This window comes from Larus michahellis, chromosome 9 (genome assembly GCF_964199755.1).
Source record: "Larus michahellis chromosome 9, bLarMic1.1, whole genome shotgun sequence".
In the NCBI taxonomy this organism is placed as follows: Eukaryota; Metazoa; Chordata; class Aves; order Charadriiformes; family Laridae; genus Larus; species Larus michahellis.
Window position 1 is genome coordinate 37,657,500 of NC_133904.1, and position 18,555 is coordinate 37,676,054.

At 38.2% G+C, this 18,555-nt stretch overlaps 1 protein-coding gene across 23 annotated transcripts in view; it reads left to right on the forward strand.

Annotated features, from left to right (window-relative positions):
* AMMECR1 (AMMECR nuclear protein 1) overlaps window positions 1-18,555 on the forward strand; it is a 109,610-nt gene that overhangs the window by 45,782 nt on the left and 45,273 nt on the right. For 20 of the 23 annotated variants that reach the window (XR_012589053.1, XR_012589052.1, XR_012589051.1 and 17 more), the window contains one exon: window positions 16,010-16,120. Coding sequence is in view for 5 of the 23 variants with exons in the window: in XM_074600969.1 (XP_074457070.1) it covers window positions 16,010-16,120 (111 nt within the window). In the remaining 18 variants the exon portion in view is untranslated. Of the gene's footprint in view, window positions 1-16,009; window positions 16,121-16,532; window positions 16,637-18,555 lie in introns of all 23 variants that reach the window. The other 3 variants (XR_012589059.1, XR_012589057.1, XR_012589058.1) reach the window with 1 other exon arrangement.

Below are 18,555 nucleotides of genomic sequence, written 5' to 3' on the forward strand. Positions count from 1 at the left end.
TTGCTCAGAAAATGATGCTTTGTCCGTTATCTTGATGTCTGAGAGTAACTAAGGCATGTCTGCTGTGTACTAAGAATTGTGGCCTCAATTAAAAACACTGATCTTTGTGTTACTGCACCATTCTAACACTAACTGCAGTTTATCCCTCTTCCAAAGGGACCTGTGACTGGTCAGCTGGCCTGTGGCTAACACACTTCTCTGTTGCCTAAATGCTAAGTGCTTCTTTTTATTCAAGGTTAGCATGGTTACATTTACATTGTGAGCAGTTTTGTTCTATCTTATGCTTTGCCTAATCTGCTAAAGCAGCAATGTGTCTGAAAGCTTCTCTGTTTTTTCTAGCAATATAGGCTGGTCTAATAAAAGTAATTATCTTTCTTTAAAAATCTTACTGCTGCTCCTTTTTATTTTTTTTTTTATTTTTTAGGCTGTACTGCATGCATGTCTTCTTGTGGGGTGCAGATGTAAGCAGTCATCATCCTTGCCCTTTTTCACTGACCCTTTTGCCTCCTCTTTGCTTTTTGAGCTGATACCCCTGCAGGTGCTCCTGCACAGGGAAACAAGCTTGGTCTAAGTTAAACTGGCAAAAAGGAAAGAGATATATTTTTAACCAGATCAGTTCCCCAGTCACGCGTGTTTGTTCCAGAAGAAGACAGGAGGCTGGCTGGCTGGGGATGGGAAGACTGGGTGAGGCTGTTTTTATCTAAGCAGCAGCTCTGAACTTCACTGTTACTCAACCGTCTATGCAGTCATTTGTGATTTAAGGGGTGGAAAGACACTGAGAGATCATCTAGTTCATTTCAAGGCACGGTATCTCTGTACTTTATACCTATGCTGACTGACAGATGTCTGTCTTGCTTAAAAACATCCAGTCTCCGTAGCAGACATTAGTTTCAAACCAGTGAGAACTCCCAGATTTTGAATCATCTTTGTCAGTCTTAAAAGCACTGTCCTTAGTATGTCTTTTCTGTGACAAAAATATAAATGCCATTTGGCTCAAATGTATTTAGTCTGCCTTTGAACTATTGTCTCATTGGTTAAATTACATGGGTAAGTTCTATACAAACAGTGCAATCTAGAGTGCCTTGATTTAATAGTAATTCTTGTGATCCAAAAGATTAATTTATTCCAGCTGTAGAGTTAGTGAAGTCTGAATTAGAGGGCAGTTTCAAATTCTGATGAGGCTTGTTTTTAAGCTTGTCTTGCAACATTATTGTGAGCTTCTTTAAACCAGTACCAAAATAATCGTATGGTTTTTACATTTTCAAAGTTATGTATTTTAAAAACATGGAAGTATACTCTAATGTGTCTTGTTATTTTATTGTTTCAAGTCTCTTGCTTAACGCTACTGTTATGCAGTGGACCTTTAGAATATGTAGTTTAGCATGAAGAAAAATCAATGACTTCCAAAGGAATAGTTTTGAGTATTTGGCTGAATTGCAGTCTCTCCTGTCACCAGACACCTTGGCGTACAAGTTTTGTAATGTATTACTGCTATTAAAAAATCTTGTGTAGTTCCAGTTTTTTCTTAGGTTTCTTTAAATATTTCTCATTCCTTTGAACTAAGTTCCACTTAAGCGGAAAACTCCTGTGTGTGTTCATTTTTCACAGGCTTGGCAAATTCTCAGTTATTGGCATAAATTTTTCGTTCAGCTGTTTATGTTGTGCCCTTAGGTGCTTGTGTCTCAGCATGCATCGTGCATTTGGCAACTAACAAAAAGCATTTTAAAGGTCCAAATTGATGCTTTTATGACTGTATGTCTCGTGTCTTGTGTGCGTAAAGTGTGTGAATTTAATTAACGAGTTATTTTCCAGATCAAATTGCGTACATTTCTGCCTACTTCTACTCATTCATCTAATATTTTGAAAGAACTATGTGTCTCACAGTTACTGAAATGCATTAAAGTGTAAGTTATGATTTGTCTGTAGCAGGAGAATCCCAGTTACAGCTCTATCAAAATTTTGTGTGACCTTTTAATAGCTACAACTCCTGGTTTTCACTGATGTCTTGACTGACTGCTTCAGGTAATATTTCAGCAGAACAAAAAAACCAATTTATAAAAACCCAGCATCCTCGTTACTAATGGTCACTGGCAGTTTGGGTAAAACTGTCAAGTAATCAGAAGGAAAAATTCAGTATCTTCATTGGCAATGAGAACAGACTTTCTTTTAAGGTAGTATGTGTAGACTTTAAAGGCAGGAGTTGTGTGTGAAGCTGCTGTCTAAAATCTATGCAAAACAATATTCTCTGGCTCTTGGTTTGTAGTTAATATGCAGCAACTATTTGTGAGCATGGAATTGCTTGCTCTCTTACAAGAATGGAAATGGTGCTGTGGCACTAAAATTCCAGATTTTTAGTGCCTACAGAATGCTTTTTCTCTGTCAACTTCAATACGGATTCTATGCCTGAATTGTCCTGCTACTGATAGAAGAGGAAACATTATATTAGGACCTCATAACTAACATTGGCTGCATTCTTGCTAGTGACTTCTAAGGAAAGAAAGGATCTAGGAGCTGGAGCTATTCCTACCTAATTTCCTCAGCATTGTCTGCACTATTCTTTTATGGGGTAGAAGTTCTGGGGGCCTTATGCAGCTCTTTAAAACACTTTGGATGTGGTGTTCTTAAAACATTTGGGTTTGGATATATTTTACTTCATGGAATTTTAGGAAAGGGCTCTGCTAAATCCCTTCAAAGCATTAATTGCAAAAAAAAGTCTCTTCAAAGGAAAATGCTTTCACTGGAAATATTTTTGTCTCGATTACAGTTTTTAAGTAGAATGATCATAAACTATACATGAGATCTTTGGTGGTGCTGAAATTGTTTCATGTTTGACTTGGAAAGCTTCCAATCATATGTTTTTAGGGTGACTGTTGCATCTTTTAAAATGTTTGTCTTTGACATTAGTATCCCTAATGCTGGACTGCTCTCTCATGCTGGAGAGGAGACTGCGAAGCATTGCTGGGGGAGGATAAACAGTGCCAGTTCTTTTAAGTGCTTGTTAATTTGAACACTTGTTAATTTGTTAACGTATTTGTTAACCTGACTACACTTGACCATGAAGTACATGGGTTTTGAGCTCACTTTTAGATATGGGAGCAGCATGTGGTTTTTAAGTTGTTCACTTTCTTTGAAAACTGGGTGGGGAGGTGACTTTGGGACTTACCCAGTTCAAAACACTTAATATGTAGCCAGAGTTACTTGATGCAAACTATTTATTGGATGAAATGCAGTATTTTCCTGGTTTTTCTGTCTACTGCTATGAAATGGAACATAAAATCATTTACTGACTTCGGGGGTATGAGAAAGGTAGGAATAGCCAGGGAGAAAACACCAGCTTTGCTTGGATAGTTTTTTTTTTTTTAACAAGCCAATAGTTTCAATGTATAATCTGAAGTTAGTTTGAGTTGATTAAAAGAAGTATAATGTATGACTAATAGTAAAGGTATTGGGGATACAAAACTATATTTCTTAGAAATATTTAAATATGCCCCATAGAAAGTCATAATCAGGTGACTGCAGACTCTGAAGTAATAATGTTAATAATTTTTAATGACACTGAATTGATTTATTAACTTCATAAAATCTGTTTTTTCTGCTGTGGTTCATAATCGTGCAATTGGGGAAAAACAATTTGCTTAAGTAGGTCAGCATAAATGTGAACAGTTTTATAATGTAAATATACATATTGTTATATAATTTTATTAAATGTTACAAATGATGGTGTCTTAGTAACCTAGAATACGTTGACACTTGTTCTTGGTTGCTTTTGACATTAGAGCAAAAGTTTATCTGAAGGTACAGCCCTTACCCTGGGTGTGTTTAATAAGCCTGTGTACCATCCTGAAAGATTAAGCAGTATTTTGATAAGAGGAGTTAAGTCTTCATGTTTGCATTCCAAAATTCAAAATCCACTTTCTCATAAGTTTTTACTGAGTCCTTGGGAACATGCTGAATGCTCCAGAGGTTTTAATCAAAATAAGGGTTCCAGAATTTATGAAAGCAAATAGCGACCCATTTAGGGAGAACGTCCTCAACCCGCACAGACTTGTAATGGGCATGTGGGATGCAATGAGTTTAGTATTACTTTATTGCTTCTCCCCTCTTTGCGCAGCGGGGAGGAGTCAAGCTGGTTACAAAGGTAGATAGATGAAGTATGAAAAAGACGTAGAGAGGACGGAAATGGAAAAGGAGGTGAAAGGGGGGAGAGGGAAACAATGGCTAAAAATACATGAAATGTGGAAATAAGCACAATGGGCAGGAGAATGAATTTTGAAGTGTAACAAGTTCAGAGTCTGATGGAGGCAGGAGTACACGCTTCAGCTGTCAGCTCCCAAATAAACAACTATTTTTTTAAATCTGTGTATACTGATGGTATTTGGTATTGAGGGTACATGAGTGCCCTACTACCTTCCATAAGTAGCTGTGTAGAGATGGGCTTCTGTGGCTTTTCCAAGCCTGCCATTCTGATGCTGGGCTGCCGAGAAGGCTGGAATCTCGTGGGCTGGTGAGAGATGGGAGCCAGCGAGTCCAAACTCACACCTGCTTTTCATCACCTTTACCTTGAGTAGTGTCAACAGTGCCTGTTGATACTATATTTCTATAGTGCTTGTTGAATAAATTGTGATGATTCTCTCTTTATTCCCATTTATTCCCATTCTGTAATACTTTGTCACGTCTCGAGTTGTGTGAGGCTGGTGATGCTGATCAGAGGGGTGTTACGTGGTTATGGCTTTGTTACAAAACAGTGTAGAGTTCAGCAATTCCAGATCTAATGCTTAATAAGAGCCAGAATCAACTAGGCTAAGTGCAGAGCCATCCTATCTGCTTTCACACGCGTGGCACTGGGCTGCTCAGATAAGCCTGCTCTCCTGAAGTACCTGAGCAATGGCTGTCTTCAAGCTGCATTGCTCCCTCTAGACCTTGCAGGCATCTTAGATCGAAAGAATATGTATAAAACAATAAGCCCTTTTAAAAAAGTGAAGCTGATTATTTATTGTCTTTAGTGATTTTTGGTGTTGAAATAGATTTTTGTTGTTGTTTGTTCATTTGTGTTTGAGGAACATGTTTGGATGTTTACCTTGCTGGGGAGGGCTTGGATAGGATTAGTAGAAGTTTACAAGATAGAAGGTTAAACCGACTAGTCAGAGGTAAATATGGAAGAGCAGGGGATCATGGTGTGCATGATCACAGAAAGTACTGTGATAATACCCTGGTGAGGAGCCTTGGCATCACAATTGCTGTGTTTTAAAGGGGATGTAACTCCTTGTTCCATTCTGGTAGTTCCTTTTTACTTTGTTAGCTTCTTTTATTTAAGACTAGCAGACTCGTTCTACTCGGCATTCAGAGGAAGATGAAAAAGTTCTTCTCTTCCCGCACTCTTCCTTCACTTCCACAGTTTTCCGGAGGAACTATGAATTTTCTATTTTACTTCTCCTTGCTTTTTTTTCTTCTTCATGTTTACTCTCAAATCATGTCCTTCCCTACCTTTTTTTGTGTGGGTGACGGCTTCGTGCCACGCTGTTCATCATTGCAAAGAGTATTTTAAATTTGAAATGACTAATGGTTTCCCTGTTGAATGCATGATTCTGACAAGAAATAGTAAACATTAAGGCTATGTTAACACTGCTGTTGCTAAGATTGATGGCCAAGGTGCTGGAATAACCTTGTGATATTGCATTGGCTGATACTTGGGTCATACTTGCAAAGCTGTCTCCACAGCTGTATGAACTAGAAATATTTCGAAGGCTTGAGTTTTATTTTCTTTTTAATTAAAAAAAAATAATTCTTAATTAAAAAAATACGCTTTCTGGCCTAACTGCATAGGATCTGTGTTGGATCTTCACTTAAACTTGATCTTATTGTCTTGGAAATACAAATGGCTTTAGTGGCTGAGGTACAGCCCTAGGGATTGGTGTTCTCAGGTTACTCAATTCTAGATGACTTAATTTAACTTAATGATTTAGCAGCTATCCAGATGTATAAACTTGATACCTGCTGATTGAGATATAAAACTGCTTGGTTTGTGGTGGGCAAGAACTGCAGTTGGAACATTGTTGAAGCATTGTAATTTAAAGCAGTATGAGCTGATTAACCGGTATGTCCTCTTGGTTAGCGTATGCACCCTCAGCTGTGTGCCTGCGCAGACACCACAGCAAATTGGTCCGTCATACAAACTCAATTTATACCCAGATGAAGCTGTCACTGTGGGAGTTTGGGGAAGAAACATTCCATTTTAGAGGAAAACTCAAGTCTTACCCTAAACAAGATATATAGACTTAAAGATGCATCAGTAACCCTGAGCAATAAGCGAGTAATTAGATGACCTTATGAAAGATGCCATCCTGAGGAATTTTCAGGTGCCCTGTGACCTCCCGTGCCGCAGACCAAGTGCTCTGCCATTGCCACCTGTACCACCCCGAGGAGCATCACTGTGGAGGATGTTAGAGTTTTGCAGGTTGCTTCTTGAAAGTGCAGTTATATTGTACTGCAACTCCGTATGTTCAGTTTCAAACGCACTTGGGGCTTGGCAACATTAAATACTGTCTTGGGTACAGAGGTGGGTAAAACCAGTTTTGTCCCGAGCTGTGATTCTCTGCTTGTGTAGAACGTGACTTTTACTGACGATTTTGTTTCTCTGAGGAACTGTAAATATTCAGATCTTTTTTTAGCACTTCTAAGTAAGCCCACATAACCAACTTGTGTGATTTCTGAGTAGTTCTGGATTTTGTTGCATGTAAATATTTATTTCAGCAAAGTGAACAGTGAACTTAGGAACATATGTCATAGAAACTCAATTTGTTTCATGAAGTTGATGGATAGTCTTGTGAGAGTTGGAGGGAGAAGGTGCAAAAGAATGACTTTGTAAATACAGAGTAGTGTTTGACTGAGCATCCAATCTGGGCGTACCTAAAATTTGTCGGCACCCCCTTTTTGTAAATGGTTACTTTTAACTTCTCTTTTCTGGAATGCTGCCCGTATTGCCAGCTCATCTAACACAGTATACAAGAACAGCAGCACTGGTCCTGCAGCTGAATGAACAGCCACATCATCTGGCTGTGTTTGTGAATTTATGTCCATTTTTAAAAGTAATTTTAATATATTGAATGCAGTCTTTAATTAAGGTGTTGCAGGTTCACCTTAGAAAATGACCTACTAGTAAGCAGTCCTCTTATTTTTAACCCTGATTATGCTGTTGTTTAAACTAGATTTTCTTAAAATAGTAGCTGCTTTCTGACCTTCCTTAAGATTAGCTGCTTAGCTAAGCAGAACTTGCTAACAAATTCACACCTAGCAGCTCAGGTTTTGATTGTGAGGCTGATTTCTCTAGGGCATGTAATGATTTCAGGAAAACAACCGAACATACTCAGTCTGTTATGTGGGTAAAGAAAGAAATATTTAAATGTTTGTTTCTGAAATTCAGTAGTTGGAAGAGTTGCTCACTTGATCATTTAGTCCTGAGAATAACTGAAAGACTATGCTGTGCCTTCAGAAGTATTTAATAATTTTTTCAGTAGTTACATAGTGTTTTAAATTAAAAAATTGCAGATCTTGCTTCCAGCTTCTGAAGCCAGTAGATTGTGGTGACTGTCTTCGGATCATTGTGTATTGGCTGTAAGGAGTCTTCTTCATTCACTAAATGTGTTGAAGAGGTAATGCAATATAGACTAGTTGTAAGAATCTGAGGCGTTTCCCACAAGGAAGAATGTTATCACAGAATAAATTTTCTCCTCTCTGTGGAAATCTATGGGTTTTTTTGATGTGCTCTAGTCTTTATGAATTTTGCTAGATAAAGTCATTATCCTAGTAAGTTGGGTTTTTTTGCGTATAATTGGACACAGGCAGGGTAAAGGATTTCAGATTCTTACTCAGTACCTAATTCTTTTTACAATTGTGTAAAAGTAGCCAAGCAAGTAGTGTGCTTTTTTTAACTCATGTCAAAATATGTGTTAAGTGGCACCGTAGTGGAAAAACTAGCTTTTTGTTTGCGTCTAGGCTAATTAGGCTGAAGGAGAAACTGAAGTCTTTAAGGTGAGCTAATTCTAGGAATAAAGTGATAACCTTCACCCAAAAGACTCTTTATATTGGCTTTCAGAATAGCAAAAATATCATCTATGGACTTCTCTAAATTTTCACTTCAGAGCCCGCTATGAACTTGTAGATAAGTTGCTGGAGAAATTGGCTTCTATTCTTCATTCAGAAGGTGCTTACACACTCAGGTAAATGTTGAACAGCACCTTGAACCTCACTGAAGCTACTCAGTCTTACATTATTTGAAGCAATAAGTAAATTGTTTTCTGACCTTTAGAATATGGTTAATGTTACATGTCTCTCTTTCTCTACTCACTTCTGTTACAGTGCTATGTAGAAGGAAACATGCAGAAGTGCAAGATGAATGTGTTTTTTCTCAGATTTTTTTTTTTTCCCCGATCCTAGAGGTTTCTAATAACAATCGTCTCTCCCACAATTTAACAGATAGTTTTGTGTGTGAATTTTCCCTTTGTTCTCTTACATTGCATCATACAAAATCCGAAAACGAGTCTGTAGTAAACATCAGGAGACCGTTTGTTCTTGTCTTTTGTTAAAGGGCAGAATCAAATATATTTACAGTATTGCTGACAGTGGCCTGGTTTTGGAGGGCTTTGAGGGTACGCTGATGATGGCAGCTGTACATCCTCCCAGGCAGTCAGTCCCAGCACTCATGTTTCTTACCATGAGGATTTTTTAAATTGAACATTTTACAGTTTGGATTTCTTAGCATCTTCTGTTGCCATATGTTCCCCTAAGTCTCTGAGTTAAGTAGCTGGCCAACAATTTCCTTGTCTTTCTCTTCTCGTAAATTATAGTTGGTTTTTCTTCATACTTATTCATATGTCAGTTTGCAACATGATTGTCTTCATTATGCCTCTTTTTCTTGTGCTTTGCTGTTTTTCTGTCTTTTCAATAACCTGATTTATTTCCAATTTCTCCAAGCGGATCTATTACTATGATGGTTGGTCTCTTTTTGCACTTGTACCCATTTCCATTCCTGTGAGGAGCTACAGACTTTTTCTTCCTTTCCTTGTTCTCTTGTCTTCCAGAACATCTTACATATTAACTGTCTACATTTATCAAATTCTGTCTATTAATCGGGGGGGCAGAGGGTGTTTCCATTCTCCTTTACTCCTCTTTGGAGTTTCATGAACTCTTGTGTTGACTTTCTTGTGTCTTCCCAGATTTTTTCCAGAATATATCTGGTAAGCTAAAATATCCTCGCAGCACGTTGTATGCTTGTATGACTATTGCAGAAAGGCACTCACCAGAGGTTGTTGTTGCTGTTGACCAGCTCCATAATATCATCCGGCAAGTTTCCCCTTTCATCACAAACCAGATACTTTCAACATACCTGCCCCCCTCCTGTGCCTCAGAGCATACGCGCGGATGCCCTTGATAAAACTATCAGCAATCCCGCCTCCTTCATTACTAAGCTGTATCTCTTACATTGAGTAATGCGGGTTAGCTCACTGAATTGTGACATCTGGAAATGCCACAGCCTGGAGTATAACGAAGTTTAGAGTGCATCAGTTAGCAGGGAGGTTGCTTTTGGGGATTCTGAAAAAGGCTGGCGTTGCTTGTGCAACAGATTACAGCATACTCTTTTAATGATAAACTTTTAATTTCTCTTTCTCTGTATGCTGCTAGTTTGAAACAGTATCATGTGAGGGTTTAGCGTTATTTGAAAGCGTAGCATGATTTTCCAAATAAGATAGAGTAAGCTTTAATTAAAAAATATAAATGTTAAAATTTCTAGAATTTAGGAACAATAGCTTTTTCACCTGTGTAAAACAAAAAGGAAAGCACTGCCACTGCAACTTTGCTTGTTTAGAGTACTTTCTGGGCATGTTGAAGCTTGGAAATCCTCGGAGCTGAAGTGGAAGCAGTCTGGTCTTACAAAGGGATGAGCTGCTGGCTTTTCAAAGTGTCTGATCCTACAGCCCTGGGTGTCAAGTAACATTAGGACTGTAAAGACTTTCTTCCCTTCTCTGGTTATAAAAGATGGTAGGTTAAATAAATAACTATAATTAAAATGTCTACCTAAGTATCATTTTACCTCTCAGTTCATCAAGTTTAATCCTTTTCACTTCAAAGTCCTACTTGAAGTCTTCAAGTGAAACCAAAGAAGTTCTTGCACGTCTTTTATAAAAGTTGTGAAATATTCCTTATCTGTTGCCCTTCCTTTCCCCTGTTATTCCCACCTTCCTCCCCTTTCTCTTCCTCCCTATCCATAACAAGGAAGAGAAACTTTTCATGCTGCCTCTGATTGTACCAGAAAAAAACCAATGTATTCACACTTGCCTTCTCCTCCACACCCCAACTTAAAAAAACCCCTTCACTTTTTATTAAATGTACTGGCAAATAAAAGGCACCTTGTATCCAGTGCTGCTTTCTATTAAAAGAGGATATTTTTAACAGTGCTTTCTACATGATGTCTGTATAAGTTATTGGCATGCTAACTCTTACTATGGTAGCTGACTGATTACTAAAATAGCTTGTGCACTTTTGCTTTTAGTTTGAATGTTTTCAGTAACGTATAGCAGGCAGGTCAACAATTGGTTTAGGTGTTTTTGATTGTAAAACATTAATAAGATACATGCTTAGTGCACAGATAAGCATGTTGTATAAGAGTATTTTGATACTTTCTTTCAATGTTTATATAGGTTTATACCTTGTGACCTTCATGTGAAGTGCTCCAATTCTCCAGAAGTTGTAACAGATTAATGTTCAAGTAAAGTACAGGGCTGTCCTAGTTTCTTCATTAATGAAAATAGCATCATAGTAGCTGAAGTGACACATGGGGGAGAACTCTGATCGGGTGACCCAAGCTCCTGTGCTTCTGCTACACATTTTCTGGCTAGCCTTTAAGGTCAGTGTTTAGGGTGTTGGATGCATGCAAATACTTTGGTAGTCTGTCAAGGAGACAGATTGTGTATGTATGACGCTTTTGATGACAGCAATTTTATATAAGGAAGCAATATTAGTTTAAACTCTTACTGTGTTGCAACTGTGTCTTTAATTCAGTTTTGCAACTGAAAGGAGGGAAAAACAGTATGTGTGATCAGCTGGTTTTCATGGGGTAGTGCTTGACAACCTCTATAGCAAATAACTGAAACAGTTGCCTGCTATTTAGATTAGAGCTGGGCAAGACTTTTCAATAAATAGTAAATTAGGCAATGGCTGGATGGAAAGTTTATAGTCCTCAGGTTGCTTGCGAATTTTCTGTGGTATCTATACGTAGTTTTAGATGGAAATATTTTTTCAGCGTCTGCCTCGTAAACAAAAAACCAATCACAAAATACAGACCCTTATGAAAGAATAACGATTAAGATTTTTACGGATGCTTCTGAGGGTCTGGATTTGGTCCCTTCTCCTTCTGTACAGTTTGAAACATCTTCCACCAACTTTCAGCTACTGAGTATTCGGGGTGCTCTGCATCATTCCTGTTGTTAACACTCTCAGTAGGGTATGTCAGAGGTTCCTGGCATCGCCATGAGAAGCTGGGTAAGCCATCAGGCAAGTAAATCATAGAATTGCTTAGGTTGGAAGGGACCTTTCAGATCATCTAGTCCAACCATCAACCTAACTCTGACAAAAACCACCACTAAACCGTATCTCTAAGCGCTATGTCTACCCATCTTTTAAATACCTCCAGGGATGGTGCCTCAACCACTTCCCCGGGCAGCCTGTCTCTTGGTTCAAGAGAGCTCACTCCCAAGCTCAGAGCTGTTTTGCTTTTTAATAAGATGCTTCACCCTGAATTGAGTAAGAGAACTACTTGAAGCTGATTGCCAGAGCCCTCCTAGGGAAGAGCAGAGTCTGCTTTGGTGATTACTTTCTGTGGGTTTTTTTTTTTTTTTTTTTTGGAAAACAAACAAGCAACAACAGAAAAAAACCCAACCATGCTTTCATACTAGATCAAGAGGGAGCCAGAGTCAGAAAGGTGGGCGCACTTCACCCCAGTGTGTTCTCCCACTCTTGTGGGATATATGGTTTCAAACTTCTTTAGGCAAAAAGAGGCCTCAGATCTCCAGCATCACATCTGCTGCCTCTTCTGCTTTTTACTGAAGATTTTCTCTTCTGTTTTCTTTCAAGTGCCTGGAGGTGCAAATTTTCATTTTAGGTCTAATATTGTGTTGCTCAAAAAAACCTGCCTCTCTTTTAAGGAAAAACAGGTAACAGACGAAAATAAGGATTTGGGTTTTTTTTGAGTTGAAAATGTACGTATTTACTAAGCTGTTCTTGACATCGGTATCTGTGGAGTTTGGCACATAGCCTCAGATCTCAGATTTGCAGTTATGTTAAATGGCAGGTTTATTTGTGGGTTGTTGCTGGCTTTAAAACACAAGAGAAACATTGGAGATTTGGAGAAAATGGGCAAGCAGCTGAAACCAAGGGTACCAATAAAAAGCAAAGGAACATAACTAGAAAGATACAAATTCTTTTCTCTGCATAGCTTGTCTAGGTCTCGTGAGCAGGCTTGCCATTGTCTTTGTTTAGTGTAAGACTAGAAATGCTCTGTGGAGTTTTGAATGGTTTTATGTTAGGCTGCGAGACTTAATCCTAAAATGTAGCAGTCAGTGTTTCTAGTTCAGAGATGGAAGTATTAATACAGGTGCGAGACGCTCCTCTGTAATTCTACATACAGTTCCGGACACTGATGTTCCAGAAGGTGAATTTAAACTGGAAAAAGGTATAGAGAAGAGCTGTGATGGTTAGAATGGAAAGATCCCCTTTGAGAGGAAACTGAATGAACACAACCCATTTAGCTCAGAAAAATGAAGTCTGAAGAGGCATGTGAATTCTTTCTATAAATACTTTAGGGAATAATAACCAGGAAGGGAAGAGAACTATTTAAACTAAAGGACAATGTTGGCACAAGAATAGCTAGGTCCAAGCTGACTGGGAAAACATTTTGGCAGGAAATCGGAATGTTTCCAGAGGTTCTAAACTTCAGTGAGGTTTTGAGGCAGTCTTAATTTTTCGTTTTGGGGTTTTTTGTCCCCATTATTTCTAGTAATGTTTAAGATGCAGAATGTGGATCGTTTATGAGCAGAATTATGTAATTATTCCTTAAGATAGGAGGAGCCCTGAAGGTCCCTTTCAGCCTTATTTCTCGAATCTTAAGAGTTAGAATCCTCTTGGGTCACTGACTGCTCTGAACCTTTGGTCCATATTACACTTTGAAGAAATCTGTGATGGTAATGAAGAAATGTAATTCTGTTTGGTGAGCTTATATCTTCTGTGTAGGCGTGCTGATACCTTTAGTGGCTCCTGGGGAACAGGGAGGCAAGTGTTGGGGAGCACAGAAGTTGAAAGGTTGGAAAAGCATCTTTATTCAGATTTTGTGATGTATATCTACAGGTGGTGATTCATTTATTCAATGGGCAGAGGTTTAAATTTAGTTCAGTTGGTATGTTTATATGACGACTACCACTAGTACAAAAATACATGTATATAACTTTTACTTTTTCTGTTGGTACTCATTGACAAGGACCTTCAAAGCATATGCAAATGTTTCGGTAATCTGTTTGACATTCAGTGATAGTCTCTGGACATAATATTCTATTGTCCTTTTAAAGTACCAGTAACAATGCATCCTAGAAGGAATTGCATTTTGACAAGAAAGTAAATGCGAATATGTTTCCATGAATTATAGCCCTCCACTAAGTGTATTACAGCTAATAAATCTCATAATCCAAAGAATAAAGGTCAAGAGAATAATCCTGAAGTCTAATTTGAATCTTATTCAGGCTTGTTTCTGTGCAAGGGGAGAGATTGTCTTCAGTGCCATTGCGATCTAATCATTTTGTTGATACCATTTAGGGGAACTGGGATACCTTTCTTGAAAAAGCTGGTAAAATGACACTTGTTGATCTGAATGGAGAATAGTGTAATGATCTGCATTCTACTGAATGTTAGGTAATAGTCCCTTCTGGCTTTATTCTCTCCAGTTTTTACCAAACAACTTAAACAAAACAAAAAAACCAACAACAACAACAAAAAAAAAACACAAAACAAAAAAAAAAAGAGGGGGGTGGTGTGGCCAAAAAGAAATAAAAGGAAACCCAAATCCAAAAGAAAGTATGACTTCAGCTTCCTCTTCTATTCATCATCATTGAAAGAAGGGAACTTGTCCAGTTTAATCAAATACAGAGGAAGTTGATGTACCAGCAAGCGATAACAATAGGTTTTGGAAAGCTACCAGAGGATGGGATGCTGCTGCGTTGGTGCTGTGCACCGAGAGGCATCTCCTTTTCTGCCATTACATGATGAATATCTCGTGCCACACCAGACAAAGCGAATGGGATGGAAGAAGAAAAGGAATATGGGCTATTCCTTGAGAGTCCAACTGCCCCCACACCCCAGTACAGCTATATCCATCTCTGTTACACTGTGCAGTGATTTGGGCAGTTGTGCAGTGACTGATGTGTTCATACAATAATGCTCTTGGCTTTAGTATGTTTTAAGAATCTCAGCATAGCTTGAAAGGGAGGTTCTGTTTCATGAAATGCAGAGAAATTTGCAGATCATGTATTTTTTTATCTCATGTTAGGTTTCTTGATCTTCATAGCAGTGACTATGGACGATACAGCTGTTTCTTAGACAGGTCCTTACTACAAAGAAAACCAAGATGAAATCAGGGTGGTGATTTGTACATCTGGGGAGCAACGCCTGATCAAAGAGCTTTGGAGAGAAGTCAGTTGTACATCCTTAAGTGTGTGTGTGGTGGTTGCAGGTGCTCTGAATGTCAGAGATGCACCTTGCTTCTGTCAGCTTTAGTACAGCGTGGCTGTAGTCTTCATATCAAGAATGATATTTATGCCTGAATGGCCAGTAGCTTTCCACAAAAATTAACACCAGATTTACTTCAGGATTTAAGGGGGAGATGCTCTGCAGTTATGGGGGGTGGGGTTGCTTGTTCTGCAGGAATGTGAACCTGTTTGTGATCAAGAATACTCTGTGTCAAGTTTTTTAAATTAAATACCTTTATTTTTTATTTTATTCTTTTAAGCGTAACAGTAAGGGAGAGTGCATTCTTGTTTGTGTAATCCACTTCACTTTGTCTCCTTTATGGAAAAAGAGTAAATTTTATTTGCTTTTCTTCTCTATACATTCCTGTTCGTGTCAGGATTAGAAATCTTTGTTAGAGTTGAGAGGACTGGGTATCCAGGAGCCAAGTGCACTCCCTGGAGAAATTCAGGTTTGCGTAGTTTTCTGTTGGTTTTGTATTGATACAGTGCTCTAGAACTGCAAGGACAACTTTGGCCACGAAAATTTGTGTGGTTTGTCTCTTTCTTGTTAACTTCATGTATAGATTGGTATAAAGTTGTTTGATAGTAGAAGTATTTCTTTGTAACTGTCGTACTTGTATAATTGAGACATGTTCAACTTAGTAGAGATTTTACTCCACTCCTCATCATTTTTGAGATTCTTAAATACTGACTTGGGATTCCTGCAGAAAAGATCCTTTCCTCAGGCAGTTTTTAAAGTTTGGAGGGTGTTCCTAAATTTTCTTGTCTTCCAAGGATTTCTAGTAGTTGCTTGCCAGCAGTGTTAAGGGCAAAAGTATTTGTGCTCAGGTGGAGGGCGGGCTAGTGTGACCAGGGGTATTTTTCCATTCTGTAAAGGGTTCCGTATATACAGATGCCTGAGGCGAGGCTTTTCCCATCCACAGAAGAAGGCTTTTGGGTGACAGAGAGAGACACTGAGCATATCATATCTGTTATCAAGCCGTTTCATTGTCCATTAACTACTCTAGTAATCTTATATTCTATTATATCACATGAGCAATATTTCTAGAACAGTGAAAAGAATTGCGAAGGACATTTCTAAATACCATGGCCTGCTCAGATGCAGTTATCTTAGAGATTTGGCCCGCCATTGCCCGAAATGGAAGGGCACTGTTGCACATATTTCACGCAGACTGTCAATATTGCTTCTGTGATCATATCTTTTTTTTTCTTCTCTGAAACAGCCCACTGTTTGTAACGTGGAAGATTGGTCGAGATAAACGATTGCGTGGATGCATAGGTACTTTTTCCGCCATGAACCTGCATTCAGGACTCAGGGAGTACACACTTACTAGGTAAGATTTTGTTTTCTGTAGCCTTGATTTACATATTTAAATAGTCTACTAAGGAGATGATAGGTGTGCTTTGGTTTGTTTTGGGTTTTTTTTGCTATGTCACTGTACTGATCAATGAAAACTTGTATCTCCTTTTGATGCTAAGCGTATCGCCTGTTTTTTTGACTACTTGGTGTCATGAGGCTATGGTTTCAGTTAAAAACCATAACTTGAGCCTTTTTTCTCTTTATTGGTCTGGAAAACTACTCTCTAGTAGCTTATTGTATCTGACTATTAATAGTATTTTTTCCAGTGTTCAGACAAATTTTAACCTTAATAGTTAATATCAGGGCAGAAGACCAGAAAGTCAGGTTTGGGGATTATCCTATTCACACTTCTAAAACAGCAGGTATTCTCACCTCTTCTCCATCAGGTGCTTCCAATCAGCTGCAGTTAATTTAATGCTACAAATTTCCATTACATGTTACTCTTCAGATACATCCCAGCCCCTGAGTGGGAAGCTTCTGGATGAGGGAGGTAAGTGATGATAATCCTTCACTCCCTGGCAGCATAATCCTTCATTTTTTGATCTACACCTAAATTCATTCACCTTAATATTGTTCCATTTCCTTTGCATAGAGTGAAAACTAATAAGTTTATCACTAGAGCTAGTAGCAAGCTTTCTACTTGTTTTTTCTAAGAGTTTTCTTAAGTTTATTTTCTAAAGAATCAATGGAATATTGTTCCACTCAGTTACAATAGACTGTTTATAGTGCTTTAAAATAGAAACTACATTCTAGCATGTGTAGATCTCTAAAATTGTCATCACTTAAAATAATTGGTGCTTCCAGATCACTTTAGATTTGAGGCTTTCCTCCATTGCGGGATCTTTCTCTTTGCTGTTAAAACACCCTGTCCATCCCAGTATTAAGTAATATTAAAATGGGACTTGTTCTTTCTTACATGTTTTTCTTACTTTAGTTTGTTACAAGCTGAAGTTCATTTCATGCTTCTCTCTGCTCAGCTTGAAGAAATCAACTGCTCATCTTCTGGAGTCCTTACAAACTTCTGAAAGACCTAGTTACCTTTGTTGTGTTGATTTTATTTATTATGTGGTCTGGAATATTTCTGGTTGTCTCCTTTAAAACCTCAGCAATCAAAATGGCCAATGAGAAGAAGCAGCTTATAATAAAATTCAAAGGAATCTCTGTATTGAAGGTTAAAAGCCTTAAAATCTTAACCATTAGTGAGCCAGACTGGAGGAAAACCATCTTGTCTTCTGCACTGGAGAGCATTTTATTTAAGTGTACACTTTGCAGTGCCTGATCGAGAACAATGGGCTTGTACAGAAAATTACCCCTTAAGACTAGGAAGAAGGTGATAGCCAAAAAAAGTCTTTGTTGCTCATAGATTTTTCCATTCTCACAAATCAAATAGTGCTGTACCTTTAAAAATGTTTATGAGATTTCTATCACTGCATTCTAACTCTGAAAGGTGAATTCAAAATACGTGAAAAGTGGTGCAAATTAAAGGGAACTGAAATATTTTCAGTGCAGTGTTTAAATGATGGCCACACACTGTGGAAGTTTATGCTAGGCTATAGAGAGGAAAGATAATTCAGTAATTTTCAGGATGAGAGAAATGAAACTATATACCAACCTATATTTCAAAGATCTTTGTGAGATCTTCGGTTGTTTTGTTTTTTTTTAAAAAAAATTTAGTGGCATGTTAGATTTTATTACCTTTCACAGGGAACATTTTTCATGTCTATGCCACCAAAAAAGAATGTTTTCTGTTGTTGGAAGAAAAAAAAAAAAAACCACAACAAAAACCCAAAAAACACGCAACCGAAAAAACCCAATCTTCAGATACAACCACTGAAACGTAAAGCTCATATCTGAATGTTCAAAAAAGTTGTTCACTTCTACCAGTCATTATTTAAAAAAAGAAAGAGAGGGTTACCTGTGATCAGTTTCCTTCATGGTATTAGTCTTTTCAACTACAGAGCTTCAGAGGAGAGCACTGGAGGAATAAATGAAGCACCTTTGAAATGTCTGAACTTTCAGAGTTTGGAACTCCACAGGCCTCCCTAGGAGGGATCAGAAACTAGGACATTATAGCTTGATCCTGCAGTATGTGGGCAATAGGCTCCTGCAGAAGATGTGACAATTCCTGAAAGAGGAAAAAAAAACAACTTCAGGGAAGGCAAAAATTAATCAACAACATAGGCAGAATGAGAATAGACTCTCCCCATCAGAAAGTGAAACTTCACCAAAATTTTCAGTTGAGGATATAGGCAGATATTCTTCTGACTTTATTTTACTTTGACGCTGGGAGGCACTTTTCTTCAGTCGTTCTGAAGGTACAGCGTGGATAAACAGAACCAGGTTGTTTCTCTAGTTGATTCTTATATTTTTCAGCACCTGTGGAATTGTGGCCCAATTTCCAGTGAGTAA